The sequence below is a fragment of the Bombus vancouverensis genome, chromosome 1 (assembly GCF_051014615.1).
Source record: "Bombus vancouverensis nearcticus chromosome 1, iyBomVanc1_principal, whole genome shotgun sequence".
NCBI classification, from domain to species: Eukaryota; Metazoa; Arthropoda; class Insecta; order Hymenoptera; family Apidae; genus Bombus; species Bombus vancouverensis.
In genome coordinates this window covers 22,008,554-22,030,534 of record NC_134911.1, presented here as the reverse complement: position 1 = coordinate 22,030,534, position 21,981 = coordinate 22,008,554, and the positions used below count along the sequence as shown (strand labels likewise).

At 35.9% G+C, this 21,981-nt stretch overlaps 1 protein-coding gene across 12 annotated transcripts in view; it reads right to left on the bottom strand.

Annotated features, from left to right (window-relative positions):
* Positions 1-21,981, bottom strand: part of sls (sallimus) — a 246,553-nt gene that overhangs the window by 126,190 nt on the left and 98,382 nt on the right. For 7 of the 12 annotated variants that reach the window (XM_076619009.1, XM_076618956.1, XM_076619029.1 and 4 more), the window contains exons 1-2: positions 21,069-21,252; positions 20,803-20,993 (exon numbers count right to left, since the gene is read on the bottom strand). In XM_076619009.1, coding sequence (XP_076475124.1) covers positions 20,803-20,993; positions 21,069-21,133 — 256 coding nt within the window. In that variant the 5' untranslated portion in view covers positions 21,134-21,252. Of the gene's footprint in view, positions 1-4,914; positions 5,677-20,802; positions 20,994-21,068; positions 21,265-21,981 lie in introns of those variants that run through there. The other 5 variants (XM_076619154.1, XM_076618886.1, XM_076619188.1 and 2 more) reach the window with 5 other exon arrangements.

Here is a 21,981-nt window from a genome sequence, read left to right as displayed (position 1 = left end):
CAAGTATATTTATATGTGTGCGTGTATGTTTATTATTTTTAGTTTCATAGGCAAATTCGTTATTTCTGGAATGAAATTACGTATCTGTTTTAATAAAATGTGTAACAGGAAACGTTTAATAAAATGATAGAGCTTGGTAAAATGGAATGCAAAGAGATTAAGATTTTTCCCGAGTATACGTAATTCATTTGGATAAATAGTCTAGGAATTGTAATTTAGAGGAAAAGTGGAATAAATTTTATGGCTTTAGCACGTATTTAATACGAAGGAATTTCAAGTAGCACTTATTTTGAAGCACTCTGTATATGTAAATCCGCGATGGAATAAATTTCTGTCGTTTCTTATTAGTCCAAATTTATTATCATCTTCTAAATTATTACTTTTGATTTTCATATGCTTTACGACCTTCGTTATAAATTCCTGATATCCAGAAAATATTTCACGGTATGTACGCTACGATGCAATATCTACACTAGTGTATAATTCATAAGTCGTTGGCCACTTATCGTTAGTGTACTTAGACTAGAAATAAACGAATGACGAAGTTATATAACAACGTTGACACTCATCGACTGTGTTAAAAGAACAATTAAATCATATCACATTTTCGATCTATTTTAAATCAACAGATTTCGTTCTTGCGCTCGAATCTTTCAACCCATTAACCGAACTATTCTCTAACAAAAGAAATCTCTACGATCATAAAATCAGCAACGAATAGATCGATTTTAATCCTTGCAGATGCATATATCGTATAATTCATGTTCATCGAAGTGGAACAGCAAGCGAAAGAAATAGGAGACTTGCGAATAAAGAAATCCTATTCGAAAAATAAGAAAAGACGTTTAAAGCTCTTCATCAACATCGTTAACAACTTGACCTACTTACGAAAAAAAAAAAACAACTATTTCTTCCAACTAACGAGAAAATATACAAAATCTCCTAGCACAAAAAAAAAATCACACGAATGATATTAAAAGCTTTCCCCAATCAGAACCATCGATCGCATCGAAACACGAATCTTCAATTTAGAAAGCGACAGTAGCCACGAATCTATTGTTCGAGCGGTACAGGCAAAAGCAAGGTCGAGGATCGTGGGCGTATTGGAAAGAAGTGGGCATTAATGCTTCTATTGCGGTGATTAAACCGACGAAAATATTCGGAGTGCGAGGCGACCAGGACTTATTTCGGCCAAGTGATTCATGGGGAATGACAAACACGTTCCAAAACCCTTCCACCGCTTTATTCTTTTGTCCCTCGGTGCAAAACAAACCTTAATTCCTCCTTCCTTTCCTTTTTCCCCCTCGTGTATCTGGCAACTTCTCGATTTTCGCATGGGATCGCGCAATAAACACAAACGTAACAGCAACGCAACGGTATTTTCATCCCCCATATTGGAACGCCTCCAAACTTGTGTACCTTGGAACTCGCGTAAATTGCCATTTCACCGAGACGCGTTCCATCAATTATCCGTTGCTTAGAATAACGATCCTCGTTCGAGACTCTCAGGCTGCGTGTAATTTAGGTTGGAGAATGTTTCGAAAGAGTTGGAAACGCGAAGGGCAGGTTCCGTACGTTTTCGTATCCTTTGAGGGAAGTTTCGTTGACGTTTTGTTGCCGGCCTGTCAACTCCTTTCCAACAACGTGCGTCAGCGCTCGTATTTGCAGTTCGAGGGTTCAAAGCGAGACTGCTGCACCGTGTTAGGGTTGTTGGAATAATGCGAGCAATATTTTCGTCTTGACAGGAAGTGTACACTACTCGGCAAAAGTTCCGAATCGCTGCGTATTTCGTAGAAACGCGAGTTCCAAGAATTTACGGGAAATCAGCTTACTGTTGTATTGCCGTGGAAAATCTTTTTTGGGACAAGTTTGTCGAAACGAAGGACATTGCTATCGATATTCGAGTTAGCAACATAGCTAGCGCGAGATTTATTATTGACACGGATAGCATCAAAATTTTGGTGTTTTAATGGAAATCTGACGATACCGTGTCGTAACAAGTAAAGCAAATGAAATGGAAAGATTTTGTTTGAGAAACGAGATGTAAAATAACGTAACTTTGTTTCTTTTGTGGAAGATTGTTAAATGTTGGAAAATGCTATCTCTCTGGGAATTTATACAATGATTCTTACTGAAATTAAGAGAGAATGTTTTGTGTTGTTGTTTATTAATTGTCGTCTTGCAATGTCTCTGCGTCGATGAATGTTCAATGATCATTAGCTTCAAGGTAACGGTTAGTCAAAAGGAGATCTCGTGACAGATGCGGTTATCAGCTTTCCGGCGTTTTCTGTTCGACCTTGAAACCTCTGTTATTTGTCTTTTTAACATTCTATTGAACTCAGTTCAAGCAAATATTTCCATATGTTGATCTGGATTGTTATAATCATCTATAATCCAAGAAAATCGCTCGAATGTTAAATATACAAAATTGATTACGTAACAGTCGACACATTAGTCTACGATAGACAAACAATTACCACGTTTATCGAAAGATACGTATTCATTTGAGAGTATAGTCATTCAGAGTATCATCGTTGTTGGACCGCGTATGTTGATGCAATTTCATCTCTTTGTGAATATAATAGAAATTTCTTCCACCTACTAAATATTATAAGTACCTTATTTTCGATATTTTTCAGCTACATTTTTATATATCTGTTATATATCTGTTATATCTCCATTATATATATGTTCGTGTGTGTTTAGAGATAATTCATTCATACTATTACGTTATGATCGAATAACAAGTTCGTTCATCTTTCCTACTATCGTATAGATTCTGAAAAATGTAATAAAAATTATTTGAAAAATATAAAGATACAGCTGTCCAAATATTTTTCAATATGCTGTTCGGAATTTTCAGTTCGAGTTTTTGAGTGAGTTTGTTTTGAGTGGCGGGCAGGCCCATTGCCTTCTTTAAGAAATTCCGAATTACATGTCCTTCCTGAGCTGTAAACCTAATGACTTCGAGGTCAGGTAAAAAAACCCCGGGATAGGACCAGCCGGAAGGGCACGATGGATAGACGAAACCCAACGACTGGTAGGAAGAATCAGCAACGTAGGAGGATAGTTCATCATCAGACATCGTACCGTGCGGGTGAAATACTTTACTCTCAACAAGATCTTACCACCGCTGTGTTCATAACATCAAACGTTACTTCGTACAACAAGTGCAAATACAGTGCTAGATTACTCTAACACTCGATCTATTAAAACTCTTCCACCTTGAGCCGTTAAGTCATTCGAGGTACGCGATATCGACCGATCGGTTTGACCTGACCGGTTGCTCTTTAGTCGAGGATTCGCAACATATGAAATTAGTTACTAAATATTTATTTAACAAAATCTGAACTTGTGTGACTCAATTTAGTATATAACATATATAATGGAATAATATAAATAACAAATTATAATTATGAATATTATCAATAGATTCCAATTTATATTAATATTTTATCGTCAATTATACTTCAATTACAACCACTACTCTAAAAACATCTCGTATAAAAAATCTCTCAAACGAACACACATCTATTTTAAATACCAAAAGTTTTAAAAATTTTTAACTTTTAAATTTCCCAAAGAAATCCCTAAAGAAGGTGACAATTTTCCCCCTCAACAATCCGATTTTACCCCGATGTTCTAGCTACTCTCAATTAGTTAAAGAAACACACATCTATTTTAAATACCAAAAGTTGCACTTTTAAAATTCCCAAAGAAATTCCTAAAGAAGGTAAAAATTTCTCCCTTCAACAATCCGATTTTACCCCGATGTTCTAGCTACTCTCAATTAGTTAAAGATTATCGAGGAGCACGAATCTCGAGGTAACGAGCGCTAGTGAGATGGGTTCCCCGTGGAAAGTGTGTCTGGCCGAATTTAGAAGCCGCATTTTTTCCCTCTGTTCCTCTCTGTTCCTCCGAGGAAGGAAGGAGAGCACAGACGGCACGCAATCCACGGGCCAATGACAGATATGCCAGCGACGAACGAGCCAGAGGGTCAGACTGGCTGCGATTTTGACAGCTGCCGCGGCAGCGTCTTTGGTTTTTACGCGATCCATGGCCACCCTCTTCGGGGAGGGCGACCCTTAACGAGAGGGACGAAACGTTTATACGGCGCGCGTGCAGGAATTTTCGAAACGTTGGCGTCGAACAACGTGGAAAACTTCTATCTTTAGAGCTCGCGCAGGGGCGGTGCTGTCGCTCGAAAATAGAATATTCGTCGAGGGGATATAGCCTCTGCTAAGAAATCCGACGGTTCCTCCGATTTATTTTTCTACTTCCTTTTTGTTTGTTTCGTTCGCACTGGCCGAATAATTCAAAAGTTATCAGAATTTGTCTTCTGCTGTTCAATTCGTCGAGGAAGAGAAAACGCGAAGGAAAATAGAAAAGGTTAAAACATGGTGGAGGAACTTTCTTTGTTTCGTTCGTCTACCAAATGAATAGAAAAGAAGCTTAAAATACGTAATTAAAAAAAAAAAAAAAAAAAGAATTAGAAGCAAGAAACTTTTGAAATATTCAAAATTCGAATGCAGAACTTTGGGTTTAATTTTCTCTTATCTCTCGATGGAAGTAGAGTTCTTCTTGTTTCTAGAAAATAGAGTGCTATTGAGGAGGGTATGGCCTAAATTCGACGAACTATCTGTCAATACGCGATCATACGCATGCAAACTAGATTCCTGCGAGGCTATAACCTTGTTAAACGAATCGCGAAATTAAAAAATTGTTAACTATTTAATTTCCGTAATAACGGTATGAACCTGTTCGAATGATTCTAATCGCTGATTCCACGCGTTTTTTAATGTCTCAAATTCTTTCCACTTCGAGGACGAGCTAAGGAAGGAATTCTTTCGACAGGTTTCGAAAGTGGAGCAGATTTCGTGATAATCGTGATCGATAAATCATCACCGAACTGACCTCTCTGCTGACTGGTGATCTGCTGCCGAGTGACCTGTCGTTCGGTCCTCTGTTGCATGTATTGCTGTTGTTGGGTAACAGTTTGCTGCTGTTGCTGTTGCTGATGCATCATCGTTTGTTGTTGCTGCTGCTGTTGCGGCTGCTGCTGTGACGGTTGTCGCTTCATCTTGGATCAATCGAATTAATCCAAGTCGTTGAGGATCGATTATTTCGGTCGATTCTTCGTGGATCGGTCACAAAAATTTTACGCGAAAGGGCTCGAATAATCTCGCCCCACGCTCTTCTTTCTTCTTTCTTTTTACTCCCGTCAACCGAGTTTAAAATACGAAAAACGTCGTACAAAACTTCCCTCACTGGCCACTCAACAACAACAAAAAAATAAAAATCAGAGAAAACAGGTGAAAATTGAAAACCGAGAAAAAACAGATCCAAGGATTATTATCCTTGTTATCCTCGTGTCACTCGCGATTACTCGATTCGAAATAATTGATAAATCCTCTTCTATAACGTGTCTCTCTGGTTCGCCGCTAACTAGAAATCGTCTTCTTCTTCTTCTTCTTCTTTAATCTCTTCTTTTTCTCCTTTAATTATTTAATCCTCGTATTTTCGCTAATGCTTCTAGCTTGCTTCGTAGTATACTTCTTCGTATGTGCTGCCTGAGGCCGCGGCTCACTCCAGTCGGCAGAAGTCAAGTCATCATCAAAAAGTCTTGTCCCCGAGACTCTTTAAACCAAGACGTCGGTCGAATGCGAATTGCCGGCTGATGCCGCTGCGGAAAACGAACACGGCCTTCCACGAGGACGTGGGGCGAATTGGTGGGAGGGGAGAGTTTTAGATCTGTTTAGGGAAAGGGGTGGGGACGTGGAGCGTCTCGACGCAGGCGACGATGCGCGAGAAGAACGAGGACCGAGCGATTGAAATTTTTCACACCCTCGTCACACCGAGAGATTAATCGTACCCTGTAGGAACAGACCCTCCCTTTTCACTTTACTTTCCTATTTCTTCTTCCTCCTTCTCCCTTTTTTTTTATACCTTCTCCCTCTCCTTTCCTTTCTTTGAATGGAAATCATCACCAAAAATAACAGCTATTTTTAAAGTTTTCAAGTCAAATGTCATCGAGACAAAGATAACATTCATTTAGATGAAAGACAATGATTAGTAAATCTTAGAGATTTTTCGAAGAATGGAATGATCGAGATATATTAATTTTTAACTAACTAAAAAAAAAAAAAAAAAAAAATGTTCGCCATTGATCATGGTTAACGGAGAGCAAAACATATTTTCATCGTTCGTAATTTTCGTTTTTAAAGATGATCGTTGGTAAAATCAATTAAACTAAAATATCAATTCCTTAACAATGACTTATTTTCATTTGCGTTATTCCCTCTTCATTTTTTTTCTTGTTTCTTAAAATCGTACGGGGTGTTCGGTAAAGATTGCGTGTATTAAGAAATTTGAATATTTATGTTGTATACGTCAATGAACGAATAAAAAGTCACATACTGTGGCCGTGAAGGTACTGGTACGTTATTGTATTTATCATAGTTTATTTATATACTGATCAATTAGGTCCAGGGTATATGAAATTTCTATTTTCTATGCAAATAAACTGTAGAATCTGCATCGTTGAAAGGTGAGAGCATGTGCCAATATTTTTACCAGTGTTTGCTGCAACAATTGAAAAGCTCGGAGGAATGGCAATGAAATTTTCAACTCGAAGAGATCGAACAACCTTTCTCCCTATCGTTTTAGTTTTTCCTTTTTATTTCTAATAGAAGAGACAAGGGAAAGAGAAGTCGAAGAGAGAAAAGAGTAGCGTTGGTGACGAAAATAAAAGAATGTTCAGGACTTCCCTAGAGCCACGAAAAAGGGAAGAGACACGTCACGGACGAGTGAATGTTACTCATATCGTTAAGATTATATTTCTCGGATTTTGCCTGATTTTCTGGATTTATTTTTGGGAAACCAGCACTTTTGCCTATGATACGTAGTATACATTTTTTTTCTGACATGTTCGTTAACATTTTGGTATTAAGCGTGGCTACTTGTAGCGAATGGATCCCGATATTCAGATGATTTACCATAACATGATAAAGGATATATGTGTATGTTGCAAAGCTTTCTGGGAAATCTTGGTATCGAAGAAAGAGCAATGTTTACGACGTTAGAGAATATGTTCGATGAAATTGGATCGTTTTTAGAAACGATAAGACTGTAAGAATCTACAGGATGCTTTGAAAAGGTTTAATACGTCTAAAAAGGATACAGGTTCTGTATCTAAATGGAAGAAGAGACAAAATTCGTATAGACATATCGTTCTGTCAGAATTCAAAGATTCGGAACTCTCTTTCTTCCTTTAATTTGAGAAAATTACGGTTATCAGCCGTAATAAATTTTAGTAGAAAGTTTGTATGTTGTCCTAAAAAGACTTTTACGATTCTTTCTCTCTAGATAAATACAGATCCTGTGTATTATTTGCTCTACTTATTCATTTTCAGAAAGAAATGTACTTTTCTTACCTTTCCCATTGAGTCTTTCTGATCTTTTTTAAAAGTCCCGAATGAATTTATAGGAATATTCGCTTACGCAATTATTCGCGCTAGTAATGTTTTTTACTTTAGTACAAAATTGTTTGATAGTGTATTTGATATCGAATGGTATAGAATTGTTAAGACGATGGCGCAATGTTGTGACAGATATAAATTTATACATACTTTATATACAGAATTTTTGCGTTCGCCGTTTACATAATGTGTCTTGTACGTTTTAACCCATAAACATATAAAATTTACATAATAATTTTGTTAAGAGTAACAGGAAGAATAGGATGTGGAGCAACGTGAACTTGTCCCACTGAATATCTTGCTCAATATCGAAAATTTATTCATTAAGGACCTAGACTTTCACGTCAGTCGGTGTCTCTAATAGTAAAACCCGTACTATGCTAACAGTATTATGTTGTCCTAGTTACCCGGAACGAACGTCGTTCAAAACCTACGTCTCGAATTGAGAAATTCACGTCTGATGACAGAATAATCCACCAAATTTATGGATCAATTTATCTTCAAGGGAAATTCAACGCTTTTCGCTATAGCGTTCATTATTCACTAAGATTGATTTGCTGATGTAAATATTTTTAAAAAATTCAAAATTATTTCATTCGGATTTTCTACTTATTTGTTATAATCGATATTTATTATTTAACAAAATAATTTCTATTTTATCATTCTAATAAATTTATAAGACTATTTATACGAGTCTATATGCACCCTTGTAAATTTTAAACTGCAAATATTTAGCAAAGCTGTAAATATTTCGCAAACATTGAAAATATTATCACGAACATGTTATACTTTTATAAATAGACAATAGATATGCAAGTTTCTGATGCCTTAAGAAACAAACGATCAACTACGACCTTACTGGTTACTCCGTTACTATTAATAATCCTTTGCTCCTTGCTATTGATTCATCAATGAATAATGCACACTAGGAAAATTTAATACAAATAATACTCCTTGAAATATTAAAAGAAGTGACTCAATTATGACGAATAGTTGTTCACTTATTTTCATAAATAACCCACCGAATTTCATTGAACGGTATATCGCAATACGATGCAACTACGCCGGCAAATTGGTTGTTATATACATAATCAGATATTCATTTACATCGAAACCACAAATTAATTCCACTTTGCGATATCCAACTCATCGTATCATCAGTAAACAACTCCATTTTCCAACACCCACTCAAGAAAAATCTGATCGATCAAACACCAATTTTTTTCTGAATATAAATCCATACTTTTTCAACGAAATTAACCAAAATATCGTTTAAAAACATTAAACGTATATAGAATTTCTATCCCTTCATTTAAAGGGAAAGATGCTCGTTTAAGTCCACGGTTATCTTCATGGAATTTAAACAAATATCTTTTTATCCAACCGATTTATACCATAACCACTAAAGGACTCCTCTTCCAATTTTCTAATTTTAATCAAAATTGAGTCAGAATGTCGTTCTCTATAGAAGTTAAAAATCCAACCGCGATTCTGTAATTATTGAACAATTTCTTTCCCAATCTCAAAATTAACCGCTAATTTAATTTATTATACATTATAATTATATTAAATTAAAACTATAATTATATAAAATATATTATATTGAATCAAAATTGAGCAAAAATGTCATTCCCCGTAGAAGTTAAAAATCTAATCGCGATTCTGCAATTATTGAACAATTTCTTTCCCAATCTCAAAATTAACCACTAATTTAATTTATGCATTATATGCATAATAATTTAATAATTATAATTATGCATTATAATTATATTAAATTAAAACTATAATTATATCAAATATATTATATCGAAACAAAATTAACACTTAATTCTAAGATGAAATTGAAACTGAATTAACAATCTCGATGTGAAACAAGGATGGAAAATTTGACAACCACTCAACAACTTCTTTCCTAAGCTCCAATTAGCCAACCCTAGAATCACTAATTAATACAAAATTAATCCAACATACATAGAGTAGCTAGAAAAACTAGCGTATTTCTATACGATACGTTGTACTCTTCAATAGCACTTGCGTATGACAGCAAAAATACGATACTGTGAAAACGAAATGTAGGACTAGCTAGAAGAACGCATCGTCGGAAAATGCGGATGTGCACAAGTACTTTTTGTAGGCACCGTATGTACTATTTACTAGAAAACAACCGTTCCTCGTGCAAGGCCATAACCGTGATCCAAGTGAAATTTCGCATTCGAACATTTAAACTGTCATCGTCACTGTCAAAACTCTGCTTTACTTAAAAATCTTCCTAAAGCTTGATTCACACCAGCGATCTCGTATTACGTCAAGTCAAGCACCGGTGAAAATCGCTTACTCGTGATCCAACGAGAGCATTCACAGTAGGTCGATTCCAATGAAAATTTGCTGACCGTGGCGTTAGTTTCTCACTGATCAAAATTAACAGTCGAAAAGGAACACGGAGGACCACCGTTCAATTGAATTTCTATGGAATTACAGCCAGCTATACGATTTCAGTCACGAAGTATAGTTGGAGAACATTGTCTTTTCTTCTCGAGTAAACGAATAAAAATGAAAGAGACTACGATAGGATTTTATCGTTTCTCACGGTTTAGTGCAAATGCCTCGATAAAATCCTAAATTTTAAATCGTCTTCGATTGATCGTCATCTGACCGTACCTTTGATCGCTAACGTGAATCAGGCTTTACTCGATTATTCTCTACCATTCGAGCAAGTTGATGCTCGTCTATTATTCAAATCGATCGAATCCTCTTAACGATTAATTCGAAACGAGAAACCCGTGGCTCAAGCGGAGCCGCAAGTCGACGCGCGGTTCACGCAGCGTTCTCGCGCTCACTGACAGACGCCCACGCATCTACGCACTTCTCACACCCTTGTTCTTGTCTCCCCCCTTTAAACCATTCCCCGTTCGTCTCAGCCCCTTTCTCCGACACGTTCTCCTTCCTCTTCGGTTCTCATACAGTCGTGCGTGCACTCGTGCAGCCGGCGTGCTCCTCTCTTTCGTCCAGTGCTCGTTTCTCGCATTTTTCTCCGTCTCTCTCTCTTTCTCTCTCTACCTCCGCTTATGTTCTTCGCTTTCCTCCTTCTCTTCGTCTTTTTTTTCATTTAATTTTCCTGCTCGATCCCCTTTCTCGACAACAGACGATAATGTCACGTCTCGCTCTTTCGAATGGAGCGTTGGCGTGGAGATTTTACGCGCGACACGACGACGTGTCGCACGAGAACGCATCGTCCCAGCTTGAATTTGGAGCAATTGCGTTCGTGATGACAGTTAGGATTTCTTCCTAACGATTAGAGTCTTTTTTTTTATAAAATTATGTTAACATCAGGTTAATAAAAAGTAAGTTACGAGTGGAGGGTTTTGGTATGGGAGTAGTAATTACTCGGTAATTTAGTGTTTCTGTTGCAATTATAGTTCGGCGAATTTGCTCTGACGGATTTTGATGGCTGCGATTGAATGATAAGTTGGTTGACATATAATCAAGCAAACAGTTAAGAATTTCGACAATTTACTTTGATATATTTTTAGTTATTATTTAATTATTAAAGCTTTAAAAATCTTTGATAAAAATGAAATTTAGATGCTACGATTGAACGAGTTTTCATACCAGACGTTTGAATGGAATTGTTAATGTAAGTTCAGGAAGGGATAAGTATAATCGACGATGCAGTTAGACCAATAATAGTGTGGGAGATTGCCCTAATGTTGTCTATTACGTTACGTGCGACCCATTGTTTTCTCAAGTTGTCGGCTGCCTGTGCAGACTTGCTACCAATGAATTAGGTGACGAATGTAAGCAGTGTGATCGTCAAAATAAAACTAATGTGTCTTCTTCTTTGCTAATTTTCCTCGTATTTTTAAAACGAACCGATTAAATGAATTTCATTTGTTAATTCAATTGCTCTTAATTTTATTCCCCAAAATCAGTCTCGAAACTCATCAGACTCGTACGTATACCTTTCACAAAAATTCTACATTTTTCACAAAATATATTCCGGAAACCTGCTACTGCAGTTAAACAAACTCAAACAAATATATCTTTAAAAATGACCAAAAAGTTCAAAACCTCCCAAAATTTTCTTTCGACTTTCTAACCAGAAATTGTTCATTGAAGTTAATTTTCGTATCATCCTACGATCTCGTCGTTCACTTTGCTCCAGCAAAATCTCATCTCATCTTTTTCTATTTGGCGTTCCACGGAAATGGCCTTCTCAAACGCATTTGTGGTTGACTTTTTCTCGAGTTCGCTGGTACAAATCATCTAGACTCCTACGAACGCGGGCTCGGCCAAGTTTAGCAGTAGACATCCCCCGATTTCGTGCATGCGCGCCATGAATTCGAGCCTTCTAAAATCGTACGAGGCGGCTGGTCGCGACAATCGACGACGATCGCGCGAAATGCGAACGAGTTCGCTTTCACGTGCGATCGACGGGCCGAAGGACTCGTTCGATAACGAGGCCTCGATAATTTGGCTCTTGAAGCTCTCGTCGATGCAGTACAGTCAACGTTGAAAGTATATGCATATTTTTGTACTTCCAAATCAAAAGATCTATCGGACACTTTAAGATCGCATGCTACGAATTAAATGCGAAACTGTTTTCTATGTGCTTTGTAGATAACCAAAGCTCTTCTTTTCTTAATCAAATTTGAATTAAATTGAAATTTTACATTTTCAGATAGAAACTTCATTTAACGAAGCGTCATTTCGATCTTAATTGAATTACAATTTGAAATTTTCTGTATTCGTTATACAGCTGTAATTAAAATTGTTCCCTTCTTTGTTAAATTTTTTTTATAATTTTCAATAATTCTCTTTTGCAAAATTTTATATTAAATTTGTATACAGAGCGAAGAAAGTATATATATAATTTTCTTTACAAAAATGGGCGTGACCCTCGATTCTTTAAAACGACTCTGCTTCTGGAGCAGACAGATTACGTCATGTGATGTAATATTCAAAATCATTTTATTTTCGGTACCAAAAATGTTTATCTAGTTGTTACTATTTTTAAGCTTGATCCACTTGCCGGTGAAATTTTGCATATTGGATATTAATTTTGTCACGGTTAGATCGAAGTACTCCCTTCATTAAAATGGTGAAAGACTCGATACTTTTAACAGTGAAATTAATTGTGTTTAGAATGAAACAAGAGTAGCTTGTTTTCGTTCGACTGATTCTATTTCACGCTGATTCTCTATGGATGAAATCCAGAAACGTGGAAACAGACCCCTTTGCCTGTTGTCTCTTCGTTAAGCATCGATTATGTTTAATTAGATCCCTTTATTTCATCTTTTTATTTAATCAGCGTAAATCGATACCTCTCTGTATGAAAAGCTCAACGATATAAATCGGTTGCTTCGTTTTCTGAACTCTCAGGACGCAAATTGCCAAAAAAACAATAATCAGATCACGCATCTGCTAATCGTAGTATTACAATGACCTGAACATGTGATTAGAACATTTAATTACAAAATACGATTGAAATGTTGGTTATAATTTGGAACTAACTACGACGATTGGAATTTAACATCGATATCCAAGCAGCTATTTTTTATAATTTTCACGCACACTACAACGCGCAGGTTCGTTATCATATTTCAAGGCAACTAAAATTCCAATCGTGGCATCCCGAACATATTTTGATCATACTGTTATCGTTATCTTAAGCATAAAAGCGAACAAAAATCAACTTCCACGAAATTTGCTCAGAACCTTAGCCAAACAACAGACCTTAGTCGAATTCTTGCAAAAGCATCGGAGCAAACACGTATACCCATATGTATACTATAAACGACTATAATTAAAATAGCATTGTGCGACGAAAATAAATATACAGCGTGTACAAAAAGTATTTGCTCGTATTTTCATTTTCCGATGAAGATTTTCTTAACAGATGCTACATTTCTTTTTTACAGTATCAATTTATCGCATGAGATATTCTTGAATTTAAGTAATTGGTATATAAATGCTACAATAAATGCAAATACACTGACGAAATATGACGAAAAATAAATACACAGCGTCTATAAAAAGTATTTGCACGTATTCTCATTTTCCAATGAAGATTTTCTTAACAGATGCTACATTTCTTTTTTACAGTATCAATTTATCGCATGAGATATTCTTGAACATAATTAATTGGTATATAAATGCTATAATAAATGCAAATACACTGACGAAATATGACGAAAAATAAATACACAGCGTCTACAAAAAGTATTTGCACGTATTCTCATTTTCCGATGAAGATTTTCTTAACAGATGCTACATTTCGTTTTCACAGTATCAATTCATCTCATGAAATATTCTTGAACATAATTAATTGGTATATAAATGCTATAATAAATGCAAATACACTGTGACGAAACATGACGATGTTTCTATTTCACCAAAAATCGACATTAGTTTCGCCGTACGTAACTTCGCGTTCTTAACAACTAAACATTTTTGGCTAGAAATTTTTTTCTTTTCATTAAGATCAACGAATTTCAAGTTCCGTCATTCGTATCGACTTAGATTTGGTAGATCCAAGATTAAACATTAAACAACGAATTTTATAACATCCTCGACGTAACGACCGGCTCGTCGCCCATGGTAAATTACACAATCTTCCTGGTAGAACAGATCGCCACGGACGAATAAGGCCTGTCGAAGGCCAGTCTGTCGAATGTTTCCAACCCGATACTTGTTCTCTTTGCCGCCCTGTGTTCGGCCATAAATTAAAACGCGACAATGAAACGATTTATCGTCGAACGAGCAACGTACGTGCCAGATGAGCCATTAGCTCGGATCGAAGGTTTACGTTGGTCGAAGCAACATCGACGCACATAAATTTGTTCCCTCGTTCGAAACGATATTGCTGCTTCTCTAGAATTTCATTTCGATAATATCGTCTGCGGCCAATTTATCTCCTAATTGTTCATTAGTCGCTGCGTTTGCGCGACGAACGCCCGGAAAAATCTTGTCCAACCGTTATAGCGTTTCGCATCCCGAAGAATCGGAGCGAGACAAACGCGTGCAATACGCGTTCAAGATACGCGTTTTAGCAACGTAATAGTTGGCACAACGTTCGTCTAGGATTTTTTAGATTTAGACGCGTTTTAGATTAGTAATATCGATGTTGTTTAAATTATAGCGATAGGATTTATTTAAATCGTTGTTTAAATTATAATTATTTGAATAATTTACTAATAATTGGATTTGCTAATATCAGTCGTGGAACGAATGAGAAACGTAGCTTGATAATTTTCTTTCGTAATATTTCGAGTAGGAAAGGTGATGATTCTTCTTCGCTAAGAAAAGCAACCAATTAATTAGGCAATGGAATAATTAATTCGGGTATGTGTCTGATCAGCAGTTAGAATCACTTGGCCACAGGTAACATTTAAATTACGATTATTTGAATAGAATTAAAGAATTCGGATCTAGTGCTATTAGTGGAGGAAGGATAAATTAGAAACGTAGATCGACAATTTTCTTTCGTGACGTTCGAACAAGAAAAAGTGACATTACCTTTACCATACCCCCCTGTAAAAGGTGTAGAATTAATTAGCGAACGATCAGAGTATTTGTTTAAACTTCAGTTGATATTTATTGGTCACAGATAACGTTGATCCACGAACGATATTAAAAAATGCCGTCCAAAGTAATATTTCTTTTTTTAATTGTTCGATCCTTTTATAAAATATATCGATAAGAAGGAAAAGTAAAGATGGTGAAAATTAAGAATCTCCAAAAACAAGAAAAAAGATTCATTCAAAAAAGTCACAGAATCATCGATCGAATCGACGACAAAGAGACTCTTATCGAAGTAAACATTTGAGAAACGCAGATTGACGATCAATTAGCGGACGGTGGCAGAGGAAACGATCGGATTAACAGTAACCTTTACTTAAACCGACAGTGGAGGCGCGAGTTGCGGGTCAGATGCTGTCGCGCGAGCGTGTAATTCAGACATTATGCTGAGCAAGAATCGTGTACAGTGTACAATGCGTTCGGTTTCATGTTACGAGGTGAGAGAAGAACACGCACGCACAACGAAAACGTACGATCTTTTGCAATCGCAACGCGACAGAATCCGCACTGGCTCGTTTAATTGCCTGAATATTACAAAGTCATTCTTCCTCTGTGTATTTCGTTAAAGAAAGTATATAACAGCAGTCACGAGTTTCTGATTATTTTTTCTATTTATACAGCTGTACTATCCAACAATAAGAGAAAGATGGTAATTGAATAGAACAGAAAAGATCAAGACCAGTTTCTTAGAATAATCAGCGATATACTTTGCTGCTTTTGCACAAAATGTAGTAAACACGAACGAAGCAATAGTTGTAGCGTAAAGTATTATTATTTCAAATATTAAAATCAGAATTATCAGGATGTAATTTTTCATAGAAATCCTGTAATTTTAGAATGCTATTTTGACAGATTTGAATGACTTTTTGAGAGTTGAATTATATATGTTCTTTCATGCAAGTATCTTTCGTCTTAATTTCTCTGTTATAAATACTTTAGTCGATATATTACAAATTGATGCTTTAAAACATACCCAGTGCCTTTTTTTGATCTAGTTGAACGATACACTGAATCTTCTACTAACTTTCCTAACAGAGTTCTAATTTCATTTTTCGTTTAAGTCTACCACTAACTTTCCTATTATTTTTAACTAATATCTAATTAACAATAATTCCAATATAAAGTTATTGCTACAGACATCAATGATAATCTCCTTTGTCTTCGTGGATTTTTGACTAAATCTAAGTAAAGACTCTCCTAAGGTAGCAGAGTTTTAATTTCATTTTTCGTTTAAGTCTACCACTAACTTTCCTATTATTTTTAACTAATATCTAATTAACAATAATTCCAATATAAAGTTATTGCTACAGACATCAATGATAATCTTCTTCGTCTTCATGGATTTTTTACTAAATCTAAGTAAAGACTCTCCTAAGGTAGCAGAGTTTTAATTTCATTTTTCGTTTAAGTCTACCACTAACTTTCCTATTATTTTTAACTAATATCTAATTAACAATAATTCCAATATAAAGTTATTGCTACAGACATCAATGATAATCTTCTTCGTCTTCATGGATTTTTGACTAAATCTAAGTAAAGGCTCTCTTAAGGTAGCAGAGTTTTAATTTCATTTTTTGTTTAAGTCTACCACTAACTTTCCTATTATTTTTAATTAATATCTAATTAACAATAATTCCAATATAAAGTTATTGCTACAAACATCAATGATAATCTCCTTTGTCTTCATGGATTTTTGACTAAATCTAAGTAAAGGCTCTCTTAAGGCAACAGAGTTTTAATTTCATTTCATTTCGTTTAAGTCTTAAGACTTTAGCAGGTAATTAATATCTGTACATAATGGCATAATTCGTTCGAATAACTTTGATATTTCCATTCTTTGTATCTTTACGTGAAGATCGAGTAGACGACTTGGATTCTGTTTCGTTTATTTCTGGCCTTCAGGATATGTAACTCGTTAAGTGTTACATCTAACGTCAGGATGCCAGAAACTGGCAATCAAAATCAGAAATATGTTCAAAATATTCGAGAAACGTTATTACCTTGCTTCTCGTTTCCACTTGTTCTTGAAATTGACTCGTTGATGGATACGAGTATTTTGCTACGAAGAATAGATTATAGTTTCTTAGATACAGATTAAGAATATTAATTAAAATAATAGACATATTTCTCTTTGTACACATTTAACGAGTGTATAACTTTTAATACAAACATAGAAAATATCTGTATCATTCTACAAAATTATATGATCTTTATCGTTAAAAATATTGGAGCCAAGTCATCGAAACTAAGTAGTACAAGTTGTATTTGCACCGTTGCGCTTAACAAAATTACATAGATAGCTTTTATTGCGACCACTCAACCACATACTTCTCCTAACAAGTGGATTTTTTTATCTCTATGCAGAAAGCTATGTTACAGGTCGCTTCAATTTCTATCGTAGAATCAAATTGATCGTATATAGCTAAGAACAATCTGCATTGCAAATGTAGTAAAGATCTGGAAATTATAGCTCATAAATTGATCGATAGGAAATAAAGAAATCTGTTTCTTGATGTTACATATGAACAGTGCGATTAATCGTATATATTTATCTAGCTGTATTCGTTAACGAATATATTTGTATCAATCAACTCGAAGGAAATATGTACTGTGGAACGAAAATATTTTGTTTCTCAGAATTGCTTTAACGTTAGTTCATACAGTGAATCATATGTATAACAGTTACGTATTCTGATATAAAGCAACTGAAACGCGTGGGTCATGTAACCGATTAAATCAGTCGATCAAAAATGTGACCAGAAATACCTCGAGAAATACTAAAAATATTTGACAAAGGAAAGGACAATTTTTAATTGCACGCAATCGCAATAATGTTCCAGAAGAATCACAATTTTCCCAGAAAGATGGCTGTCAAATTACAGTGTATGCTACGATACTTAAATTTAATTAATATACTGAATTAAAATACTACACGGGGAATGGTATTATTTTAGAAAATGTCACTAAAAGGTAATTTGAGAATACGCAGATTAATGCAAGCTATGATTCATTTATGCAGTATTCGGTTGATATAAAGAAAGAAAGAAATTCAAAGGATAAGAAAATCCGCTAAACGGATGAATCATCGAGAAAAATTTAGTATTAGAAAAAATGGAGCTGTACCATTTGCAACGCGCTTCAAGCAAACTGTATACGGTAAGTAGAATGAAAACTTCTGAAAAATTCCAAATAATCAAACGAATGAGAACTTGATGTAAGAAATAGCAAATTTCTATCGATTGAATCGCCACGAGGTAAACCACCCTTCGTTTCAAAGGAGAGCCAGGCAAAGTAAAACAAAGAACGAACGAATAAAAATAAGAATAAAAAGAAAAAAAAAAAATAAAAAGCCTAAAGTTCGAAATTCTCGACGATCGACAACACAGGCGATCGCTGGATCTCTCGAAAGATGGGTCACCAGTGAATCACCGCGTTTCGCCAAGGTAGCGCATAGCGACGCGTCTATTTCGGTTCTTGAGGGCCTCTTGGGGGCGAAGTGACTCGAGGGGTGGCCAATCTATGATTCAACGTCCGCCTCACCACCAAAAACTCGTGTACTCTCCACACATTCTGTCTCCCGTACGTGTGGAATCAACGGAGGATACCCACCTGGTCTCGCGTGTATGCACGTCGAATGCTATTTTCGCGGACGACCGCGAGTAATCGTCCGAAGGACCCTGAATGTGGGTTAGCCAATTAGACAAGCCTTTGAAACGCTCCCTTGTCTTTGCCACGAGCCAATGAATCGAAATTCAGCGGTCTACGTTTGTTATACAACTCTTAACCGTCTGCGATCTAGCGGACGATTTTCATACCTTTTGTGTACAAAATATTTTCCGGTACAAATTTACGAACGAAATTTACAATTAAAGACAGAAATAAATGGACAGGTAATGAAAGTGGATATCGAGTTTATTGGAACTGGTACTAGCGCTATACGTACAATTAAGTTTCGTTTATCGTACAGGGTAGCTCAGCAATCGTGGTACAATTGGTAATACGATGATACTACGTGGAGGAACAGATGAAAACTGTAGAATAAAGTTAGTTCGCAGAATTTTGGTTCTCGAGAAAATTGAATTTCGACATTTGTCAAATATAACACTTGAACTTGGCTCGTACGAAACAATTTTATTCCACAGTTCCGATTTCTTTTCTTCCGCGTATGATCGTTCTATTATCGTCTGTATCACGATTCTTGGGACAACCTGTATATCCTTACGGTACACGAATTATTTAACAAATAATCGAAATTTAACAGAAACATCGATTTCAACAAACATCGAAAGTTTACAATTTTGAGCAAACGAGCCATATTTAATGGAATTTCATCGATACCTATTTCCACTATTCTTGTCCATCTATTTTTGCCCCCGACTGAATGTCTCGTATAGGTTTGTCACAAAGGGACCTTTCACGCAATGCAAAATACGCGACGCGAGAATGGCGTGGCTCGTCGAAATTAAGGGAATAAGCAGACGCGATTTCGGTGTCGCGGCTGACGGGTTAACGATGGTGGACGTTGTTTGATTGCGAACGTGGGTGTGAGAGTTTGTTTGAAATTTTCGCTTCTTAGAATTATTAGCGGTTCGTTATTATGATTTTAAGAGGCAGGGAAAAGGAAGGATTACGCGAATACGTATAACTCGGTGAGTGGCTTCGAAGGTATTTTTGGATCGCTGAATTCGACTCGCTCTTTTTGCGGCGACCACGAGGTAGATTTTAGCGGCTGGTAATTGGTAGAGCAGAAACTGTGACGATGAGATTGAGCGTAACTGGAGAATTTTGAGAAACAAAGAGGAATATTGGTATACGTAGAATTTTGGATTCTTATTTTATAGCCGTGAGACTACTAATAGAAAATATCTTAGAATTTCACGCTGGAGTTAGGTAGAGATGCTATTTTTAAGAATCATCTTCTTTAGAAGAGGCTTTGAAGTTACCTTCTTAAGAACTGTCCTACTTTTTAAAATCGACGAAAGACGCATTTTAAAAATCAAAAGTCGGAACCGTAAGAAAGATGTCATTCATTTTTGCAGATCAGGCTATGGAAAGTGAAAATGTCTGTTCTTTTGCTGATCACTAGAAACAGACTGGGAACCTCTTGGTAAAAACCTAATTTTGCAGAAACTGTTTCTAAATGGCTGTATATTCTAAACAAGTGTCCTATTCTTCTATTAATCACTAACATAATATTAGAAATCTTCTAGCAACAGCTCAACTTCTAAAGATACGATACTGCAGCCACAGAAAGTACATCCAACTCTTGCCAATCAGATATTGTCGATGTTTCGAAAAATAAAAATCAGAAAATATTAAATAAAGACGACACGGGAGAAAGAAGATAAATCAGATTCTTCGGATCCTATCGAGACGCGATTTTAAATTTCAACACAGTGTCGATTAATCTTATAGCGACAATATTACATTTTTATTTGCTTTTTAGATTAAACGCATGTATCTATATATTTGTCATCCTGTTGAACATTTTCAGGAACATCGATAATCGCGAGATTCACTATGCCGTTGGTTTTGTATAACACTTCGTCAATGTATCGTCTATTTTTAGAAAGCTAACATCGTAAAACCCGACGAATTTCCTCTCTTTTGTATTGCATTAAAGCATCGTTTTTTAACTACCATAAAAATAGCATAAATTAGAAAAGTAGCAACTTTGGAAATACACCGGAACTACGTTATCGCGTTTCCTTTACACAGTCGTCAAATAAAAATGAACGACACTTACCTTTGTCTGGTGGCCTCGGTTTCGACGACGTGTAACGGGAATATTCGCGATCAAAGCAGAAATCATCGTGAAACGAATCGTCCGCCTCGAAATCGGAATACTCGAGTCGTCGCGCTATCACATTTCGTTCTGTTATCTGGTCGCATTCTTCCGCCGTAAATCGTCTCTCGCGATAGCTGCCACCTGGGTAACTAAATGAAACAACGTCTCGATTAGTCTCTCCGTGGTATTCGCTATATCGATCGATTCGATCGATCGGAGTCTACCTGCGATCCGCGATCAAGTTGCACACGACAGAGGAATCGTGTCGCGTCGAATGTTGACGATTCATAGGTGTCGTTTTCACGTAGTTTTCTTGCGGTAGAAACAGGTCCCTCAGAGCTACGTACCTGGGCGAACTCTCGATCGCTCTTTCGCCGATGTTTTGGTCCCGATATGTCCCATAGAATGGCGAAGGTACTCCTGAAATTACGTTACAACATTTATTATATCGGCTTGCTTATAGAATTTAATTAACACTAGAACCACCACACCAATCAAATTGACTGGTTTTACAATTTTATTTTAAAATTCCTGCTTCGTGTTATATCTTTTCCCGCAATGATGTAATGATTTTCGCAACGATAACTAAAAGAATAATATAGTGAATTTTATTTTGTTTTTTATGTACTCAGACTGAAAATAATTTTGTATCACGGCTACTTATACCAATAGCAGTAAAAATGATTGGTACTTGTCAAAGTGTAAAAGTGTACTGTTTATAGGTTTATAGGTTCTGTTTATAGAACCTCAATTAATCAGTTTCCTCGTTTTGTATTAGGTTGTCCGAAAAGTGTCGTTCCCTTACAGACACGTCTTTTACAATGATGCATCTTTATACAAACATGAAACCTAATCTGTAGAACGTTATGATTTTTATTTTGATAAAACAAAATGGATCATACGTAATTCGATAAAATAATATAAAACGAAAAATGTTGTGCATCCACTATTTTCTTATAAAACGAAAGAAACTTTTCGGACGACCTAATACAACTTGCCGCACATTTTTTAAATTTTTACCGTGTATCACTAAATATGATGAAAATCAGTTATCAGGAAAATTCTGGACTGTTTACAATTTTATAAATGTGTCAACCCTCGTTTAAGGATTATGGTCCCAGATGAATTAACAGTACC